Source organism: Impatiens glandulifera, chromosome 7 (assembly GCF_907164915.1).
Source record: "Impatiens glandulifera chromosome 7, dImpGla2.1, whole genome shotgun sequence".
Taxonomy (NCBI): domain Eukaryota; kingdom Viridiplantae; phylum Streptophyta; class Magnoliopsida; order Ericales; family Balsaminaceae; genus Impatiens; species Impatiens glandulifera.
Genome location: NC_061868.1, coordinates 33,292,186 through 33,314,027, shown reverse-complemented (window position 1 = coordinate 33,314,027; position 21,842 = coordinate 33,292,186). Strand labels below are relative to the sequence as shown.

Here is a 21,842-nt window from a genome sequence, read left to right as displayed (position 1 = left end):
TTTTGCGTTTGGTTATATTGATGGAGTAATTTACAAATTATTTATTTAACCAGAAATTAGTCACACTTCAAAAGAGTTGTGGAACTTATTGTTTTTAAGAGAAAACAAAACTCAGGCAAAAAAAAAACGTTCTGTTTTATTCGACATGATTCATTGGTGATCAAAATTCTTAGACTTGAGTAGTTATGACTTAATTCAAACAATCATTTATTTGATAAACGTCTTAAATAGTTATGCGAAGTTCATCCTCATCCTTAATTTTTTTATGGGCAAATTTATTTTATTTTTTTTAAATTAAACTCTTTTTCACAAATCCATGGTACTATATAAAGATTGTGTGTCATGAAAAAGAAAAAAAATTACCAATACCATATGTTATGACATGTGTAGATATATATACTAATACTATAATAAAACAAAGAAACATAAGCACAAACGCTCAAACATAACATCGACGTGAATAAAAAAGAATCCAAACTCCCTTGAGCCGAACCTAATGAACCAAGATCGAACTCTTCATAAAAGTATTTATTTGAGAACCTTTTTTTTGAATCCTTATAGGCAAATAATTATTTACATACAGATGTGGAACAATAATAAAACCCATGTGCAATTTCATTTGGGTGATTATTGCAATAGCAAAGATACCTCTTGTGAAAAAATGAAAAGCAAATTATGTCAAATGTCACTTTGCACGCGCAGCCCATACACAGATTCCACAAATTTCGCATAACAAATAATTGCTGTTTCTAAATTATAATATTATATGATTTTTGCAACATTATTGGCTATAATTACACAAACAAAATATGCTTATCATACTTACTCAATTGCCTGCCTCTACTGCCTATATAGCAACTAGTAGCAAACAATTGTTGATATCAAATGGTGAAAACGACAGGATAAAAAGGGATCAGTCCCTACCTACCATTTTATTAAAATAAATTTTGAATCCTTTAATTTAATTTTACCCACATTACAAAACACACACACACACCACAAGGCCATTGAATCATTGAACTTTTTTTTGGGAGTAAAAAACATCTTGAATGATAACCCACTAATAAAAAAAAAGCCTACAATTTTGGACCCAACATGCCTCTTCACAACCATTGTTCAGATCTTGAGTATGATCAGATTCTGCTTTGAAACAATCCATTACTTTTGCCTTTTATTTTTTGTTTGTTTCACATTTTCTTTACTTCCACTAGTATGTAATATTGGTGGTGGGTTTCTTCTGGCAGATAGATAATTAACAGCAAATGAAAGGTTGTGGTTGCTAGAAGATCCAAGTATTTACTATCTTGGACTTTAAGCCAAAACTCACTTAATTTAGGTTGGTTTACAGTTAGGGGAACCATATCATATAGATCAGGACACAATCAATCAGTATTACTACTAACTTAAAGAAACAAGAAACTAGCAATAAATAATGCATGAATCCCAAGAAAAGAAGCTTAGGGATTTCCAATTTATTGCAAACATATTCCAAGACTGTTTGAAGAGTACTTCTGGAGGGGATAACACAAAATTAAAGTGAAAGAATGGGTTGCATAAAAATGATCAGAATAATCTATTATTCTCTAAGGTAAAGTGATAGTGAGGAAAGAGGTTGTCTATTGCTTTTCCTTTTAATGGTCTAAAGTGGGAAGATCATTGAGAATTTTAGGGTTGGAAAGGATATGGGTGAAAGAGAAAGTGTTTTCACAGGAGAGATCCCAATTTTTCTTTTCTTCTTCTTTTGAATAAGATGGAGCCCAGTATGTTGAATTCAGTGCTCCAGTATTATGTATTATATTTATTTTATAAGAAAAAGAGTTTTTACCATTTTATTCTGGATCAACCATCTGATGAAAGCTAATTTAACTATTTGACAAGTAGGGTCATACAAGCAAAGTTAGCAGAAATCTGCAGAGAAGTTACTACCAAACTATTGTATACAAATCAATTCAGGGCAGAATGTACCATCAAGAAAATGATCTGGGCTTTCTTCACCCATCTTTGAGCCACTTTTCCAGCCTAACTTCTGTAACAAAGAAATATGAATTTCATTTCAGTTCAGTCCAGTCCAGTCCAGTCCAGAGTAATATGAAATGTTCATAAAAGATTAACAAAAAAAGACATTAATATATCTCACAGGTAGAAATTTGATGTTGCAAAACTGCTTTCACGCAAGTCTAGTCAACCACAATTTTTCTTTAGTATTTCAATAACTCATTGAGAGAGGTTCTCAGCCAATATCCCCAGCAGAGGCTCGGAAGTAGAAATGTCGAATTCAGTGGTGGAATTATAAAGCTTCTCGCTAGATTGAACCAGATTAGCTATTTCACGCACTTTCATTGCTATGGAGGATAGGACCTTAGTGGTCTCGTTATAAAACTGATTCACTGAGGGTTGAACCGTGATCACATCATGATGTCCTAGAGAAGAATTAGTTCCAAGCTTAGAGAACATTGCGAATGTTGTGTTAGCTGCAGCTTCCAAATTTCTTAATTCTTCTTTGCACTTCACTAATATATCTTCCTTTAACAATGATTCCTGGATAATAAAGATACATATGATTTTAACAAACCTCAATAGCCTTGAAATCAATTGATTTACCAAAAAGATGATGCAGTATGAAAAAATGTTATCTAGTCTTAAGTTAAATAAATATTTTCATATCATAGTCTAATAATAGAACAGTGACTAAAACATAAAATTAGGAATTCAATACTCTTATCACTCTAGCTACTCTGAGTGGTGACATCTCAAAACTTTATATTTTGGCCTTAGATAAAAAATAGTTTTTACTATTTAAGAGAAAAAAAAAAGTATAGAAACTGATTCAAGCAACTATAACCTTACACTACACCAAATATTGGTCAAGATTAGTTCACTCCATACTTCTAACTGTTTATGAAGAAGCAAACAATTACCTTGGTGGAGGTATGCATATCATCAACACCATTTTGATCATGGTTGTGGATCAGAGTAGTACACTTTTCAGTGGATGACTTGAATGGAGACTCCCCTAAGCTTTTTATTCCAAGATTATCAATCTCAGTATTATCTATTGGGGAATAAGCTGCATGAAAATTCAAGATAGAACTTCATAAGAACAGATAAAAAAAAAGTACAAAAGGCAAAAGTAGACCCCTCAAACATTGGTAGTGTGAACTATATTTCATGGCAGGTGCTTTATTCCAGTTAATTGATGGAATTCTATTGCTAGAAAGGTTACAGTTTAACTAAACATTGTTGTCACTTTCTCTACTGTAGCAGCATATCATTAGATGGTCTAAGACCATAGAGACATTAATAGAAAAGTTTTTTCTTTTTATTATGGTGAGATTTGACCATTTGAAAAAACATATGGAAGTGTGATTTTCAATCATTGGACCAATTCTTGGGGTTCAATTAATAGAAATGTTAAAATGAAGATTTACCTTTCCAGAAATATTGCAGTGAAAGCAGAAGAGTTTAGTTCAAATCATGCCTACAAGCGAAAAATTACTGCCTAAGGCTATGGAAACTCGTTTTGCATGACTATCAAAAAACAAGATAGTCTCATCATCATCATGCCCAAAAGTTTAAAAAGTTTAATGGACACACATTCAACAAAGGACCTAAAGGATGACTGCGAGTTGTAGAAACTGGAACGGCAGCCAATAATGAGGTTTCATGAAAACGAAATGGCCACCTTTTGAGTTGCAGAACGGCGGAAATAGGTGGCAGGTTAGAATTTCGTTTTTAGTGTTGTGCAAAATTATGACATTTGGAACGTTGAGGGGATCAACTTTGACAAAAGGACTTAGGTCCTTTTTCTCTCAAAGCAAGTGATATTAATACCACGTTTTTTCATTGTATGGCAAAGGTAAAGAAAAATGTACCATCATTAGCTTCCTTTGTATTAATGGCTCAGCCTAATCAAACATCGTGGAGGGTATTCTTACTCTTGTACTCTGATCGTATTTAGATCAGACCTATGCTAGACGAGGTTGAATTCTCAACCCTTTCAGCTCAACATTTAGGTCTTCTTGAGCGACCATTCTCAAAGGATAAGGTTTGGCAGGCTTTGAACAATTGTGGGGTGATAAAACATGGGCTTTTAGTAAGGCTTTCATCGATTTGAGTATATTGTGTTTAATCTCAAATAACTCACCATCTCATCATCTTATTTCCTCATAATCACATTATTCAAATCATTATCTAAAATACTTTCTATTTCTATTAAAAAAATAAAATCACTTTTTCATTATAAACTTATATCCATAATGTCTATGTATATCAAGTAATCTAATTTTCAATAACCAATACCGGACAAGGTTATTTGAAAATAACCCTTTAGTTATCCAAATAACGCAAGTTCAACGAAGGCCTAAAGGTGATATCATGAGAGCTAATGAACCACTTCTTTCGAGAAAAGCTAGAACTCCACCATCATTGTTACATTGTGGGACTTGAAGAACATTCCTACAATCAGCTTGGTGTCCACATTTTACAAGATCGACAACAAGGGTTTAGGCAACAAGTTGAGAGAAGTCTTCTCCGTCATCACTTCCTATAACCAGATGACATTCATTTGGATAAACAGATGTTCAATGTTTCTGATACGAGAGATCGTTATTGTTAGGTTTCCTAACCCTAGAATAAGCTGACGGGTAGACTTAACCAAGGTTGACAGTTACATTTCAATTCAATACAATAAATAATTGTTAATAAGGCAGTTAGCCAAAATGTTGGGTAGTTACATGTTGGCGGGAAAAAGGTTGTTACCCAAAAGTACAATGTTAATTGGCTGGAAATTAGTTATGCCAGCTGACAGGTATAAGAAAGAGAAAAGGAATCTGCAGCAGACTAGCCATTTTCCAAAAATCTCTCAAGGTTAACCTTCTCTCAATTTTCTTTTTCCTTAATCGCTTATCTTTTACCTCACACACCTAATACTCTCTATTGCAGGTTGCAATTGTGAATCTCATTCTCAACCTCCATCATATTCTATTATATTTCTCTACTCTAAATCAATGTATCTTTCACTCTATAACTAGGTTAAATCTAATTCGAGCTATATCAGTTTCTCTCATTGTATGCGAGTGCCTCGTCTGTATCATTAGAATAGGGAAATATGTGATTTCGCCAAGCTGGACATTAAAAAAAGGTTATGACCATGTCAACTCAGACTTCCTTCTTCAAGACTTGAAGAGAATGGAATGGGGAGAGATGGACCTTGGGTATCAATTTTGGTATTTTCACAGTTTTTTTTCCGATTATGATAAATGGGGGGTGTCTAAGGGATTCTTCAGTAGTTCGACACGTCTTCTCCATGAAAACCATCTTTCGCCACTTTTGTTGACAATTGTAATGGAATCCATTAGTTCTATTATTGCAGAGTGGAATCACATCATTTGATCAAATGGTTGGACATTGAACAACATATGGTTGGACATTGAACAACATGGAGACAGTATAGGTATTCTTGTCTATTGACTATACTATATGCAAGATTGAAGCAACATTGCGAGAGAAGTCCTCCCCTTCATTATATCTCATAAAAAGATGGCATTCATTTGGGAAATCATATAAACTCCGACTTCCATCTTTACATATTGAAAAAAATGAGAAAGAGATGGACCTATTGTATCAGTTTTTGTGTATTAAGGAATTCTTCAGTAGTTCGACATGTCTTTGATATGAATACCATCTTTCTCCACTTATGTTCACAGTTGATAGGAAGCCTTTATTTCTATTATCCTGGGTTGATCAAATGGTTGTACATTGGACCGCGTTGAGACCGTCTAGGAATTTTTTTTGTCGAAGATTTTGGGTAGGATTGAAGCAAATGCAAGGAAAGTTTTAGAAAAACCGTAATTTGCTCTAAGTAACTTGATCTATCATATTCGACTCCAATGCTTCCAAAATATATTGGGACGATGCCCGCTGACTACCTCACTAACTGTATCTCATCCCGCATCCTCAAATTCCAAATTTTATACAAAATCTTCCTAAAAATCTTTCCCGATTCCAAAATTGTATCTAAAAAATTTCACACCAAAATGTTTGGATGCACATCATTTGTCCACATTCATAACCACAAGCAAAATAAACTTGACCCTTAAAACCATAAAATGTAACTTTCTCGGGTATTCTTCAAACAAGAAAGGCTACAAATATTATGACTCCACTTCAAAAAAACCTTCTACTCCATGAATGCCTCGCTCTTTGAAGATCAACCTTTCTACCATCATACTAAGAGGGAGAATCTTAACAATCTTCAACATAGTGGTCCTCTCGAAGACATCGACCGTTCTACCTCCATACACGTACCCGAACCCACATCACCTACATCTGAACCTCATCATCTTCAACCAAACCTACCTCCGAACCAAAAAACTCACTTCCTCCGAAAAAGAGCTCAAAGTGTAGATTCGACGAAGAACACAACCGACACATGTCCATGAATCCTCCTCGAACTCGACTCCAACAGAAATTTCGGGTACAACAATTAATCATGTTATTATTTCTATTGACTTACCCATTACTCTCATAAAAGATGTTAGATCATGCACAAAAAACACCCGGTTTTGAAATTTGTATCATACAAAAACCTATCTGAGTCATACCATGTATCGTTGTTCATTACAACGATGTCAAACTACTTGCATCCATTTGGTGAATCTCTTAAGCAACCGGAATGGAAACATGTCACTGATGAAGAGATTGACTCACTTCTAAGAAAATCATACGTGGTCCCCTTGTGATCTCCCAAAAGGAAAAGATGGCTATCAGCTGCAATGAATCTCCAAATTGAAATAAAACACCGATAGAATCGTTGAAAGGTACAAAACTTGACTTGTTGCTAAAGGCTTTTCCCAATTATATGAGATTGATTGTCTGGAAACTTTTGCACCCGTTGCAAAAATGAACTCTCCTATCTCTTAGGGCTAATAAAGATTGAAACTTCACCAACTCGACAACAAAATAAAAAATGCCTTTTTTTTAATGGGGACCTTGAAGAAGTCTATAGGAGCATGCCTCTCGGTTAGTGTATCACCCAATGAAGTTTCGCCTCTCACTACGGCCAAACAATCACCAAGGGCATGATTAAGAATTCTCCATTTTCATCATCGAGATCTCTCAATGTCAAGCCGATCACACTATGTTCGTCAAAATTGCTCCAAATAAAATGACTACAATCCTCACTGTTTACGTCGATAACATCATTATCACCGGGGATCATTAAGAAGAGATTCAAAACTCAAAAGAATTAATCGGAAGACGATTTGACACCAAAAATCTCGGACCTCTCAAGTTCTTCATAGGAATAGAATTTGCTCAATTAAAAAGGGGATATCTTTATCCAAAAGAAATACACCACGGACCTTCTAAAGGAAACCGATATACTTGGATGTAAGCCCGCTGACACCATCATGTACTCAACTCACAAACTTGTAAACAACAAAGACAATGTTTCAACTGACAAAGGGAGATATCAACGACTTGTGGGCCAACTCTTATACTCGTCTCATACACTTCCTGACATTGCTTCACAGGGAGAGTTATTAGTCAATTCATGAATTGTCATTCAGAATATCATATGAACGCAATTTTCATGATCATGAGGTATCTAAAAGGCTCTCCATAAAAAGACCTCATATTCACAAGTACAAATGACAAGTCCATTCGCATGTTCACCAATGTCGATTGGGTCGGGAAGATTATCGACAAGAAATCTATCTCTGGATATTGTTCTTTCGTATAGAGCAACCTCGTCATATGGAGAAGTAATAAACAGCTTGTTGCTTGGAGCATTGGCGAAGTTGAGTTAAGATATGCCGCATTTATGAAAATTTAGGATTACCTAATAACGAACCCATTCAAATGATGTCGACAATCAAGCCGCAATCAGTATGGCCAAAAATCTGGTTCATCATGACATAACCAGACATATCAAGATTGATCGTCTCTTCATATCAAAAAAAAGTTACTAAAGGGTCTATTGAACTTCTCTACGTCACCTCACGAAAAGTGACTGAAATACTTACAAAAAGCTCTAACCAAGTCAAATTTTAAAGAACTATGCAACAAATTGGGTACTCTCAATATTTACTACCCAATTTGAGAAGGATTGTAATTTGAGGAGTGTAAGTTTATTATATTGTACATTATCTCTCCCCTCAGTTGGCTGCCTGGGACTCCCCAGGAAGCCGGTTGGCTGCCATTTATGTCATTGGGAGGTAGTCGGTTGGCTGCCATTGTGTCCTTTAGAATTCTACTTTATTTATTACTTTGCTTATCTTCTCAATGTTTTATCTTGTATTACATATTCTTATAGTTCCACATGTAATTATAAGATTATCTCAATACGTTCGTTCAATCTCTCTCTTTACATTATGTTTTACTATCATTCGTCTTAATAGGTTGTTTATTTAGTATGGATACTTGGAACCCTTGAAAGAATTCTCATTCTTTTAGAAGTTTGTTCGGGACTCCGTATGAACAAAGACAAATCTGAAATGTTCTTTGTCGGCAACATTTCTAACCCCTGGGCTTCAAAATCAAATCCCTGTCATCTAAATACCACAACCTTCCTCTTGGCACAAAGATTATAATACCTCGGCCTTCCTCTTGGCACAAAGATTAGAAGTATGGATACTTGAAAGCCCATTGTTGAGAAGATGGACAAAGGTTAGCCCTTTAGAAGAGTAGGCTCCTCTCAAAAGGCGGGAGGCTCACCCGACTCTTCCAACCTATGTGATGTCTATTCTCCCCCATCTAGGCAGCTACGACAAAAAGAATGGAGAAAATTATGTGTAATTTCTAGCTCTTCACGCGTTTCCTACTTTTGTTAACTGGAACAATACTAAGTTGTGTAAGCATGAGGGAGGACTCGTAATGAAGGACATTAAATCCTTTTAACCACTCACTCATTTGCAAGTGGTGGTGGAAATACCATTACGATGATAACAGTTTATGGGCTAAATCAATTTCATCCAAATACGGTAGTAACCAATAGAGTTAATTGTGATTGTAGCATTGGGTCACATCGCAAAATTGTGGGGATCCCTCCATCCATTATGTCGAAACCGCAAAAAGATCCTCTTCTGGACTGACATGTGGCATCCTGGCGGCACCCTCTCTGTTTTTTCCCGATCTCTAAGAAGATTCTAACAAGAAGAGAGCCACAATTGTTGAGGTTCACCGGTTCATTGGTGGGCAGATAGTTTGGTTACCCACTTTCAACCGCTTTCACATTAGAGGCCGCAAAGTTGTCGATGCTTATTTCGCTCTTATCGATACCACAATCTCTACTGAGTCCAAGGACAAAAATCCAGATTCTCACGACTGGTTGAAATCAATACTGTATATGGGAGCTCCACTTTCGACGACAAGTTATATTGTGGACTTTTTCAACAAGATTAGGCTATGTTAGTTTGGAATTTTTGTTATATTGTGGTTTTGGATTGCTTCTTTTTGTTGATGTGTGTCTACCACTCGACTTCACTTTTCCTCATGCCACTTGTGTTTTGTTCCTTTGCACTTTGTTTTTCCTTAGTCAGCGGCAATTTACAAAATGACCATTTATTCAATCCAATAAATAAAGAAAATATTGTCTTTAAAATGTAAACTACAATATCTTTTTCTATATATATTTAATTCCAGTTAGTTAGCTTATTTTGTTTAAACAAATAAGTAGATTATGTGCAAAGTATAAAATAAAAAAGGTTCAATATTTATCCCCCAAAGAAAAGAACTTACACAGTCTTGGAAACGCTCTTGGTAAATTCGTGTGCTTCACATCCCAAACTTCTGGTGATAGTAGATCCAAACAGACAGTATGAACTGTCAACCAACGATTATCCAACATGAAGTTCCTGAACCACAGATAGAAAAAGATGATTGTGCAGAAAAAGAAAATGTCCATTGCTTTAAAGAGGGAGTGCTTAGTTTAAACCTCTAACCTACTAGATTCCTGTCGTTTAGTGGAACTCTGATTTCTGTCAGCATCAGATGAATACATAGAAATGTTGTCGATTGAATGGCCGCAACTAGGATCACTCTTAGAAGGAGTTTGAACTTCAGGGTCTTCAATATTCCATCCATGCACTTTACCCGCCAAGAGGGATAAACCTTTGCATCCATCTTGCTAGCACCAAAAGTGAGAAGGAAAATCAGAGATTTGAACAGCTCTTAATCTATCAAGAATGGCCATGATTTAATACTGCTTACCTGGAACCTTGTATATTCAGAATCCACACGAATAATCCTAGGACTACTAACTTTTTCTTGTGCCCATTTCGGAAGTCTGGACATACTAAACTTAAACCATGAAGTCGCCGAAAGAGCACCCTCCTGATAAAGCAGTCTTGGACTATTTTTGGATATTTCCAGTTCTTTTAACTCTACGGTGCTAATACTGTTTTTCTGGCAATCAACTTCATGAAACTTAGTTTGTCGTGTGAGTACTTGTTGGACATCTGTTCGGGAAAATAACCTGCAATTTTGCTCAATTTTCTGCAGCATCTTAGATGATAAGAGTTCAGGAAGTCTCCATATAAAGATACATCCATCGCCATCAACCTGAACACATTTGGAAGGAATATGAGAAAGGGACTAAAAATAGTAATTCAAAGAAGATAGTTTTCAAGTCTGTCTACACACTATATTTTCTGCTTTATTTCGAACTGCATCATATTCGGCTCTTGTACATATAACTGTCTAGATGAAATTTAGAGCTTGAGAACCTCCATGGATATATAATAAGAAGAACCATCTGGCTTGAATATGGAATTCTAGTGAATAGTGTGGAATAGCTGACAGCACCTCTATATTAATAAATATTCAAAGGTAAGGGAGCTTAGAAGCAGGGAATGAGACCAAACTGTTAAGACCCTAATCTTGATACTCAACATTATAGGAGTTCAAGTTTTTTCAATGCCTTGTGTGATGTGGATTATTTGGGATTTTTTCCAAATATCTTGTTCAATCAGCCATCTACTTATCAATCACATTATTCAAATCATAGACCAAAATACTCATTATTTAGAAAATATGGAGAACAATAAATGTCAATGAATCTAACTAATGAAGCCGTTTCCAATATTCTTGATTGTTGATTGCTAATTTTAAGCTAACTAGATTATATGCAGATTGAGGATATAATTTAGATGATAAGATTTAATTATATTTCATTCATTTCTTGTAGATAATAGTATTCCTTGTATATATTGGCAATTGTACAATTGATTCAATAAAAAGACAACACATACAATTAGTCTATCCCAACTCTCGCTGCTACTACTATTACCATTAAATGCACTCAACAAAAATATTATATTTAACTATTTATATTCCTAAGTTTCCTTTTATCTAAATAATCTGATTTGCTATAACCTATATCAAACAAATTTATTTAGAAATAACCATTTGGTTATTTAAATAACTGCATATACACTATCGTCCTTCGAGAATTGGGATACCCTAAGCGATTTTTTAATTCTTTCTTGCACTTTTAAGAAAAAATGGAGATATATAATATTTTAAAGTTAAAAATGAATAAAATTGATTCAGCCTAGTATCATCTCAATGTGTTTATTGCCCTATATTGCCTAGGAAGGGGTGGGATTGTGACTTTACCCGGTCTCCAATGTTGTGTTACCTTTGGGACGCCCCTACCCATATAAATAAAGAAGGCCCAAGTGAAGAAATAGTTGCTTCAAGATTTTTGTTCTGAAATATAGTTTCCTATGAAACACCATAAATCCCTTAAATGAAGTAATGTATTCTTCAATCAAGGAACCAACAGCATGTCAATGAATGGACTTGGATCAATGCCCAATGTCCTGTATGGTTGTTTCAACTCGTAGAATATTGAGCTCGTGAGAGTGAAGATTGGGAGTAAAGAGTGATAATATTATTCAAATATGACTTATTATTTACCTGAGAGATATGTAGTATATAAAAGACATTGAGTACCATAAAGATAGAAAATGATAACAAATAATGTGTTGAGTATAAACAAAGCAACATGTTAAGTGTAAGTAAATTGCACAAATACCAAGGATTGCACAAATGCCAAAGATGAGATAGAGATAATTCTACATTTCCCTCAAGTTGGATAGTAGATATTGAAAATGCCCAACTTGCCACATAATTCTTCGAAACTTAACTTGGGAAGAACTTTTATGAGTATGTCAGCCACCGGATTGCTTGAAGTAACGCAGAGAGGCGTAATAAATCACTTATTGACATTCTCATAAATGAAGTGACGATCAATTTCAATATGTTTGGGTTCAACATGATGAACCAAATTCGTTGTAATATTGATTGCGGCTTGGTTGTCACACATAATTTGACTGGGTCAATCAGGAGGCAATCATAACTCTACCAGGATCAGTGTATCCAAATTTCTTCATAGAATATGAGTGCAAGAGGACGATACTCGTCTTCGGCACTACTTCGAGTGACAACATATTGTTTCTTCTTCATGTGACGAGATTGTCCCATACAAACGAACAATATCCGGAGGTATATTTCTGGCGGCATTGGTGAACATGGATGAACTTGTCGTCTTTGCTTGTGAACATGAGACATTTCCGCGGAGAACCTTTCAGGCACCTTAAGATCCTTGAAACTATGTTCATGTAATCTTCTAAGGAACAATTCATTAATTGGCTAACAATGCTCATGTGAAGCCAATGTCGGGACAATCTACCTTTGTTAGTTACAGTGCCAATATCGTCTTTATTACATCCAAGCATGTTGGTTTTCTTTAAAAGGTCAATAATGTACTTCCTTTGGGATAAGGAGATCACATTCTTTGATTGAGAAATTTTCATTTTTATGAAGAACTTGAGGGTTTGAGATCTTTGGTGTCATCAACGTAGACAATGATGATTGTAGTCTTTTTATTTGTGTCATCAACATAGACAATGATGATTGTAGTCTTTTTATTTGGAGCACTCTTAACAAACATAGTGTGATCATCTAGACATTGAAAGAAGTCATTATTGATGATGGAGATTGAGAATTATTTGATCCATACCCCTCGGTGATTGTTTGAAATCTTAGAGAGATTTTCGAAGGCAACAAACTTAGTTAGGTGAAACTAATATTATGAGACACATTTATGTAGACTTCTTTTTTGAGGCTCTATTTAGAAAGACATTGTTTACATCGAGTTGATAAAGTTCCAAATTTTTTAGCCACTAGAGATGGGAGTATCCAGATGGTGTTGAGTTTTGCAACAAGCACAAAATTTTGTAAGTAATCTATTCTATATTATTGACAAAATCCTTTGGTGACTAAACGAACTTTGAACCTTTTTTTATAGAACGTTGGGTTCCACTTTTTTATTTCAGAGTGTAACTAATCCCGGCGGGTTAAACACATAGCCCGTAAACACACTTAACCATTTAACCAGGCGAGCGGAACTTACCGCCTCACGGACTCGAACCCAGGACCTTCAGGGAGGCTGGGGATATCCACTTCTTTGCCGCTAAGCTAGAAGAGGAGATAAATTTGTACCTTTAAACTGATCTGTTCAGATTTATGTTTCGTCTTGAAGATCCATTTACATCCTATGGGTTTTTGTTTTCCTTTGGAAACTCACAAATGACCACATATGATTCTTTAGAAGTACGTCATTCTCCTCATTAACGACACGTTTCCTATTCCGTTTTTTCAAGGGTTTAATGAATGTATGTATTTTGGCATTCTTATAATTGACAATGCATGCCCGGTATGACTCCGATAGACATTTGTATAAAACAAATTATGAAATCGAGTGATTTGTGCATGACCTAATACCTTTCTAAGAGCAATGGGTAAGTCAATAAGAGGTATATCATGATTAACTGTCGTACCTGAAATTTATGTTGGACTCGACTCAAGAAGGATTCATGGACGGGTGCAAGTTGTGTTCTTCGTCAAATATAGACTTTTAACTCTTCTTCCGGAGAAAATAAAGGTTGATGAGAAAGTGGTTGTGGGTTTGGATGTTGTTTCGATTGAAGATGAAGTTGTGGTTCAAGTACGGATTCGGGTACAGGTATGAAGGTAGGAGGGATGATGTCTTTGGGAGGACCACCATGTTGAAGATTATTGAAATTCTCCCCATTTCTAATTTGGTGGTGAGTACCCGAGGAAGATCATTTTGTGGATCGAGGGTCAAGTTTGTTCCGGTTGTGGTCATGAATGTGGACAAAGGAGGTGCATCCAAAAATAGTTGCGAGAGTGTATTTAGATGCAATTTTGGAAGGGAAAGACTTTTAGGAGTGTTTCGACTAGGTTTGGAATTGGAGGATGCGGAATAACATACGGTTAATGAGGTAGGCAGCGGTGCAATATATTTTGGGAGCATTGGAGTCGAATATGATAGATCAAGTTACCTCGAGGAGGTGACGTTTTTTTTTTTCTTTCAACGACTCCATTTTGTGGGGAGTATCAACACAAGAGCTTAGATGAATAATGTCTTTTGATTTTAAGAAATCGTCGATGTTGGAAGAGAAAAATTTGCGCCCGTTATCGGTTTTGAAGACTTGGACGACATTTTGGAATTGGTATTAAATTAAGACGAAGAACTTTGAAGATTTGCAAATTTCATATTTTCCTTCATTAAGAAGAGTCAAGTAAGAGTCAAGTAAGGCAAGTGTGGTCGTTGATAAAGATCACAACCCATCGTTTTATCATTTAAAGAGTTAGTCTGCCAGGTTCCCCATATCACTATAAAGTAATCAAAATGATTTTAAAGGGTTTGTATTCCATGCTTGAATAAGAGGAGAGTGTGTAAAAAAGAACTAGGATTTTATCGATAAATAAGTTCGAATATAATTTTGCCAAATACAAAAAAACTAGAATGTCCTAGTCTACCCACACCATTATTTTGGCAAGTTTGTTTGAGAGGGAACTTGAATAACATGAGATATTCCCTAAAGATAGACTAGGTTGCAAGATGTAGAGCCTCAAACACAATTTGGTATTGTCAATCGTCCTCCCTATTCCCATATCCTGAAATTCACAACAATTCGGATAGATTTTGCTAAGATATTTTAAATTGTGACAATTTTTCTAATCACACTAGATTGCAATCAAGATTTGGAACACAGAGGATATTTTTAAAACAAGGCTGTTACCGAGAGATGTGATGCAGAAGCACGGGATTGGTGGCGAGGAGTTAACGAAGAGCATTCAATTAGACGCCGGTCGAATGGGCAGCAGCAGCAAAAGAAGGCTGCCAGACGGCGGCAGAGTGCAGTGGATGCAAGGGAGTGGTGACGACTGAAGTTTGTGCCTTTATTTCCAATCGACGGGTTTGCCGAAAATTGTCCAAACATTTGTCTTTGGTGTAACCATATTTTTAGCAATGGTCACACCATGTCTATCACCACGACGGGCATTGGAGGCAGATTATTTGGCGAGGAGGGGTGCCAGTTCAGATCTGGCAGCCAACATGTAACCCGGTGTGGCAATCGGCATCATGAGATGGAGTCCTTTTTCGAGATAAATTTCGGCAAATGCATCTCTAACCGATGGTAGTGGCTTCTGTGAAATAATGAGTGTCCGAGCACCATCAAGATTGCTATTTAAACCATACATTAATTTAAAACACTTCTTTTAAGAGGAGTGTTTAGGGTAGATTTCGCGCCGATTGGGTTCTCCGAGGAAGTGATTCGGCAGCGGCAATTTCTTATCAATAGGGGCATAGCATGGTACAATACTGGGTTACCTTGAGAGTCCCTTATTTAAGATTGAGGATGTTGAGTTCAATCTTAAAGAGGCGAGACATATTACCGCTTTCAGAGTAGAATCGTTTACCGGTGTCTTAATATCCTTTGCAGTTTCATACCCGGTGACATAGATTCTAGCCATTTTAGGAGTCATACAGTTAACAAGGCACGAAATGACGCAGCCGTTATTGATTTCTCATGCTTCATAGGCAGGATCATCGGATTTGGGAGCAACGACGATTCCTATAAGGAATGAGAGTTTCCCTCTACCTCGAATGTTCATTTTGACGGAGCTTGTCCATTCGAGGTAGCTACTACCATTGAATCTAAAAATGGATATGGGAGAATAATCCACAGAAGAGATGTTGGGAGATGAGGAAGAATCTTTGCCAGCAGCCATGATAGGAGAGGGACATTGCTGCCGAGAGGATGAAAAGTGCAGATTCTGATGGAAAACGCAAATTGAGAATGAAACTGCATAGAGCTCAAGAACCTGGCTTTTATACCATAGAGAATCTTTGGGAGTGAAAATGAGAAATGTGTGGTATATAAAGTACATTGAGTACATTAAAACTAAATAATGACAACAAACAATATGTTGAATATAAACAAAGTAATGTGTTGTATGCAAGTACGTTGCACCAATACCAAGATAATTATACTTGTATGATAATCCATGAGATAAGTTAGTGAGATTGGTCCAAACATAGATAATAAGTAATTTGTGCAATTATAAGCAAATAATAGGAGACATCTTACAGAAACTATGTGCCGACAGTCAGGTAGGGCAATGATGGCATTTGTAGGTTCCCCATATCCAACAGCTTCTGCTATCACTTCACCATTAATGAAGTCTATTATGTAGATGGTTCTATTAGAATAAGAACAGACCAGATAACTGCAGCTTGGGTCCATTTCTATCTGTCAAAATAATTAGTAAAAAATCTTCAAGTTAACAACAATTCCAGGTCTTATGACTTTTTGGATGATACATAAGTTTGAAAATAAATTCCATTAATGATGTGATGAAGTGAATAGAGGTATATAAAGTATGTATGTAAGACTCAACAATAAAGTGTACACAACATAAATTATTTTTTTACTTCCCAACATTCCAGCTGAGAATCATCAAGTTTTCTACAAAATAATGCACCTTTACTGGGTCACCATGATCTCCCTTTTGCTTGAATGATCGAATAAGTTTACCAGTTGCAATGCAGTATGAGTTAATGTTGTTATCCTGCAGCCATAAAATGTTATGAGTCCCAAACATTGGTCACTTTCAAAGAACCACCCTTCATGGATGTAGCAAAACAAAATCAATATATTTTTTAAAAGTCACCTTCTCGATTGTCACAGCAACCTCCATCATAGGATCTATAGCAATACCATAAATGGTTCCACATGATGCAATTTGATGTGAAGATCGAGCAATCTGACAAGTGAGACCTTTTATAGAAATGTCATGGAGCATCACAGTCCTAAAAGGGAGCAGAAGAAAATATCAGCATCACAGGGAAATATATGTGGAATTTGAACTTCACCTACAAAATGTAGATGCATTAGGGACATGCATAAATTTATAAAAAAAATAGCTTATATTATGTTATACCTTAAAGTAGAATAAGGTATAAATCTTGAATAGAGAAGTATAATTGATAAAAGGATAGAAGAATTATATTGAGATGAGGAGTGAAGAATTAACGGAGGGAGATAGAACCATAACTGTTAGGTGAATACAATGGGGATGAGAGTGAAAAACTCTAATAAAGAATTCAACTAATTTATTTCATAAATATTCTTAACAACTAATATTCTATTTATACTACTATATTAATAACTGTCACTTCCACCATATTGCATAAGCCCTAATATCCTTTCCCCTTTGATCATATTCCTCTTGATGTTCCACGACTCAATACCTAAGATAAATGCTAATTTTAAAGAAATGTCTAACATATTCTTCCCGGTAACTATGGCTCATATTTTATTTCAGAGCTACAGATACAATGAAACACTCCATAATAGAATACACGGGACTCAATACCTAAGATAAATGCTAATTTTAAAGAAATGTCTAACATATTCTTCCCGGTAACTATGGCTCATATTTTATTTCAGAGCTACAGATACAATGAAACACTCCATAATAGAATACACGGGACAAGTTAACATATTAATTTAATCCGGCCAACACTAGATAGACTCTCTTCATTTCATTATGTTTCATGGAAGTTTTCAAGAGCTTCGCACCTATCAGCACTACAACTTAGAATCTTAGAGCCATCACCAGAGAGTTTAACAGAAGTAACGGCAGCTGAATGATCATCAATTCTTCCTATGAGAGCAAAGTTCCTGGTTGAAGAAAGACAAGAGTGATTGGTTAATGAAACATTCATCATCGTGAACTGAAAAACATAATGGTCTGATGCTGACCTTTTGACATCATAGAGATGAATCTTGCAATCCTTTCCACTTGAAGCAAGCAAATAATGGCTCCCAGAAATCTCTCCAAATGATATTTCCTTGGCTGACATGTTAAAGCTTAGTGACAATACCTCTGCATCATGTACATGCTGTCATGTGTAAGAAAAATACATAGTTAAGAAAACGCAATGGAACATATGTTTTCCATAATCTGCAATGCACGTCAAATTTTCTGTCCATTTTGGTCTTTCCAGCAAATTTAATGTAGATGCAAAGATTCACCTGAAGACATGTATAGTCAGAAGTCAAGAGATTAAAGACATGGAGATTTCCCTTGCAATCACCAGCAATCAAAAGCTTTCCATCTGGACTAACTGTCATACACTGTAACCCAGGATTATTGATGCTTAGCTCCAGAGTTTTCTGATCAAAGAGGTCAGCATTTACTGCAGAGACCCAAAAGAAAATCCAGAGAAGGAGACACGTGATGAGTAAACAAGTTGACGGTGGATGAAACTTGTATAACACTAATGCAAACTGGCCATTACCGAAACTTACAGTACCAGACATATCATCCTCTACAGACCCATGGCATGTGGTCTGATCTACCTTAACCTCTGATCTATCAGGATGAAGAGCTATATCCCACAACCTTACAGAACCATCTTCTGAACATGTTGCAAAAGAAACAACCGGTGCAAGAGATGGGAGAGGCATAAATTCACATGGAAGGTTCTTAATGTCCCAAATGCATGCAGCATGTGAAACAAGAACACATAGTCTGGAAACCTGCACATTTCAGCATAATTGGTGTGCACCAAACACCAAGTTATTGACATGTAATGGTCCATAGTCTGGAATCTGTGTCTGAGAAGAAAAACTCAAGCTGACTGTAAAAGAAAACAGTCTTAAAAAGTCACCTGGTCTACATTATGAATATTCCAGATGTGGAGACTGTGATCTCCATACACAACCACTGTTATCACAACAAACCTAGTAAGTGAGGCACAAATAAATGCAAACTCTATAACTAGAAAAAATAACAAGTACTGACCTAACTTTTGCTCAATAGTGAATTCACAAGCAACTGCATCAGGGAGCAAGGGAAATGACGGATAAACCACTTCACTGCCTTCTCTGTGACAATTCATGTTGTGGTCCTTGTTCATTTGCTTGGTGTCAGCATATCGTAAAATTCCAGCATACTTCAGTGAGCCAATGGTGAGGAGCTTTACAACTCCATTGTTGCATGCACATGCAATCAATTTATCCGATACAGATAGGGAAAAAGCCTTCTCAACCTGGAGATTAGGTTCTAAGACCATGAGAACAGATGAGATAAAAGTAAACAAGATGGCAATTCTATGCCAAAAAGAAAGGCCAAAATTGATAACAGGAACTCTTAAACAACCCCGGCAATGGGAAATCCCTTTCCATGTTCAGCTTGAAACACGTTTGTAGTTCAATTACACCTCACTGCTATTTAGCATTTTCTGTAGGCAGACAAAGAAAAACAGAAAGCCTCTCTAGACTGCAACGGAGTGGAAGCTCTAAAACTATAAGTAGAACGAGACTTGTTGTTTAAAAGATGGGATCTTAAACCTCTGTTTCTTCCTGCTTAAGATGCTGACCTATGAAACACTTAGTAATACCTATCTTCAAATTTTTTAGTATTATGACCAAATACTCATTAATATGGTCCTTAAGTTATGTTACTGTGAAGTGCAAGATAGGCTTCCAAGTTCTCCGTTATCTGGTTATATATTAGCTGTTTATGGTGATATTATTCAAGAAAACATAATGCTTTTTTGATACACTTTGTAGGTCCTTGTATACCATGCAGTTTATTCACTAGTTTAAACTAATGCAAAAATCATTATTTTTAGTTGTTGGCACAAGAACTATCTTTCTTACAATGGATGACAAGTTTATAGCCAGTACATACCTTCAGGTCCACTGAATCTTTTATTGAAGAACCAGAATTTATAAGGTATAGTATACCTGCAAATAAACAAAAAAAAATAACTGTTTATTTACCATTCAATGTGACAAATAACAAAAAATTGTATGGCATTAAGTGTTATGCAAGTCCACCTGAATCAGTCAATGCATAGAAGGGAAAACCTTCACCATCCTTGTAAGTTCTCATGAAACGTTTACTTGCCAGAATGGGGGATAAAGCAGCCACAAAACTGCATTCTTTCTGACCATGGAGATTAATAGATTTGCCATGCATTCTTGTGGTTGTGGCCCTAGAGTTTGCACCGATACTTCTAGATGCTCTTATAGTCCAAAGCTTCAAGTGCTTTCTCCCAGCTGTCACAATGAATCCGGAATCTGAGAAGAAAACTGATTTAACAGAGGAACCTGAAGAACATGCTTTGAGCTTTGAAACTAATATTCCTGCTTTCCAATCCCATACACAAATGTATCCATCATTAGGAAACCCAACAGAAGCTAGAAGTTTCCCTGAGAAAGAAAACCAGCAAACAAATTGTAAATTGATGAGGACATGAAGAAGAAGAGAAATAGACATATTCCATCATAAATAAACAAAAAGACAGAAGAATGTGTTCACTAACCATCAGGAGAAAAGGCCATGCATGATACCCCATACTGATGCCCTTGTAGTTCTGATAAGAACGACAAATTTACCATGTCCCATATCAGCACTGACGGAAGATTTCCTGACTGCAACACTATGATTGATTATACATTGGTAGTTGGTACATAGCATAAACAAGATTTACAAATACAGTCTACACATTACACCAGATAACTAGCAAGCATGTCAAGCAATATGGACAGACTATAACATTCTAGCATAGCAGAATTTTATCCTGCCAATTTTGATTTAGATTGCTCCTCAATAGAGAATTCCTGCTCCAGTTGGCCATTTGTAGAAGATTTTTGCCTAAGCTCTCAACTCTGTCTTCGAACATGTATGCTGGAGAAGGAAAAAGTTTGGGGTCTACAGTTGGTTTCTAGAAACTAACCTACCTTTGTTCATGAGAAAAGAGGGGTCCAAACCTAATTACTAAATAACAAATCTTATCAACACACATTCCTGAAGGAGGGGGTGTGTCAAGAACATGCACACCACGTTCCATTGATTCTCCCTAGGGATATTTGAATTACAATAATGCATCTGCTTCAATCAATACGTACAGTTACAAAATATCTACCTCTCCAGCAGCAACAAACTTCCCATCATCTGAGACAGCAAGACAACTGAAAGGCTTCGGTATTCTGTCAGGCACCACAAGATGGGACTTCTTGGAGGAATCTGTGTTGAGAATGATGACAACACATCCTGCAATGTAAGCGTAACTCGAAGTTGAAATGTTTGAAGCCAACCCATTTTTGTTCTTGGTCGTCAGACCGATCACTTCTGCTAAAGTCAGCTGCAAATAAGAGAAATGCATCAAATAAAGAATAGATTTTGAAGATGGTTTCGAAAGAAAGGGGAAGAGGAGAAGTATTTGAAAGTGTACCTTAGAAATTGGAGGTTGAAGTGGGTTCTTGAGCTTACGAATTGGTTTCATTTTCCACTTCGAACCCTAAAATAGAGTTACAAATCAGTTCGAGATAGATCAAGATTTAGCAATGGAGATTTAGGAACAATATGTGCTAAGAGAGAGAGAGAGGGGCGGGAAATCAGTGCAAATAAAAGTGATTCATTTTGTGCTGTCTGAAACGGCTCGTACT

At 36.1% G+C, this 21,842-nt stretch overlaps 1 protein-coding gene across 6 annotated transcripts; it reads right to left on the bottom strand.

Annotated features, from left to right (window-relative positions):
- Positions 1–1,770: 1,770 nt before the first annotated feature.
- LOC124910811 (WD repeat-containing protein 62) lies at positions 1,771–21,787 on the bottom strand. Of its 6 annotated transcripts, none has more exons than XM_047451491.1 (20): positions 21,629–21,787; positions 21,320–21,538; positions 20,717–20,825; positions 20,229–20,603; positions 20,080–20,135; positions 19,189–19,435; positions 19,055–19,110; positions 18,683–18,923; positions 18,417–18,580; positions 18,144–18,283; positions 17,961–18,062; positions 17,050–17,188; positions 16,861–16,947; positions 16,467–16,628; positions 10,210–10,560; positions 9,942–10,126; positions 9,739–9,854; positions 2,919–3,067; positions 2,138–2,538; positions 1,771–2,026 (listed from the first exon to the last, which is right to left on the bottom strand). In XM_047451491.1, exons 1-19 carry the CDS (start codon positions 21,677–21,679, stop codon positions 2,215–2,217), a joined length of 3,273 nt encoding a protein of 1,090 aa, XP_047307447.1. In that variant the 5' UTR covers positions 21,680–21,787; the 3' UTR covers positions 1,771–2,026; positions 2,138–2,214. The 6 variants fall into 6 exon arrangements, with proteins under 6 accessions (XP_047307447.1, XP_047307448.1, XP_047307449.1 ...); XM_047451492.1 differs by having other exon boundaries at positions 18,698–18,923; XM_047451493.1 differs by lacking the exon at positions 21,629–21,787 and having other exon boundaries at positions 20,717–20,833; positions 21,320–21,448.
- Between the last annotated feature and the right edge of the window lie 55 nt (positions 21,788–21,842).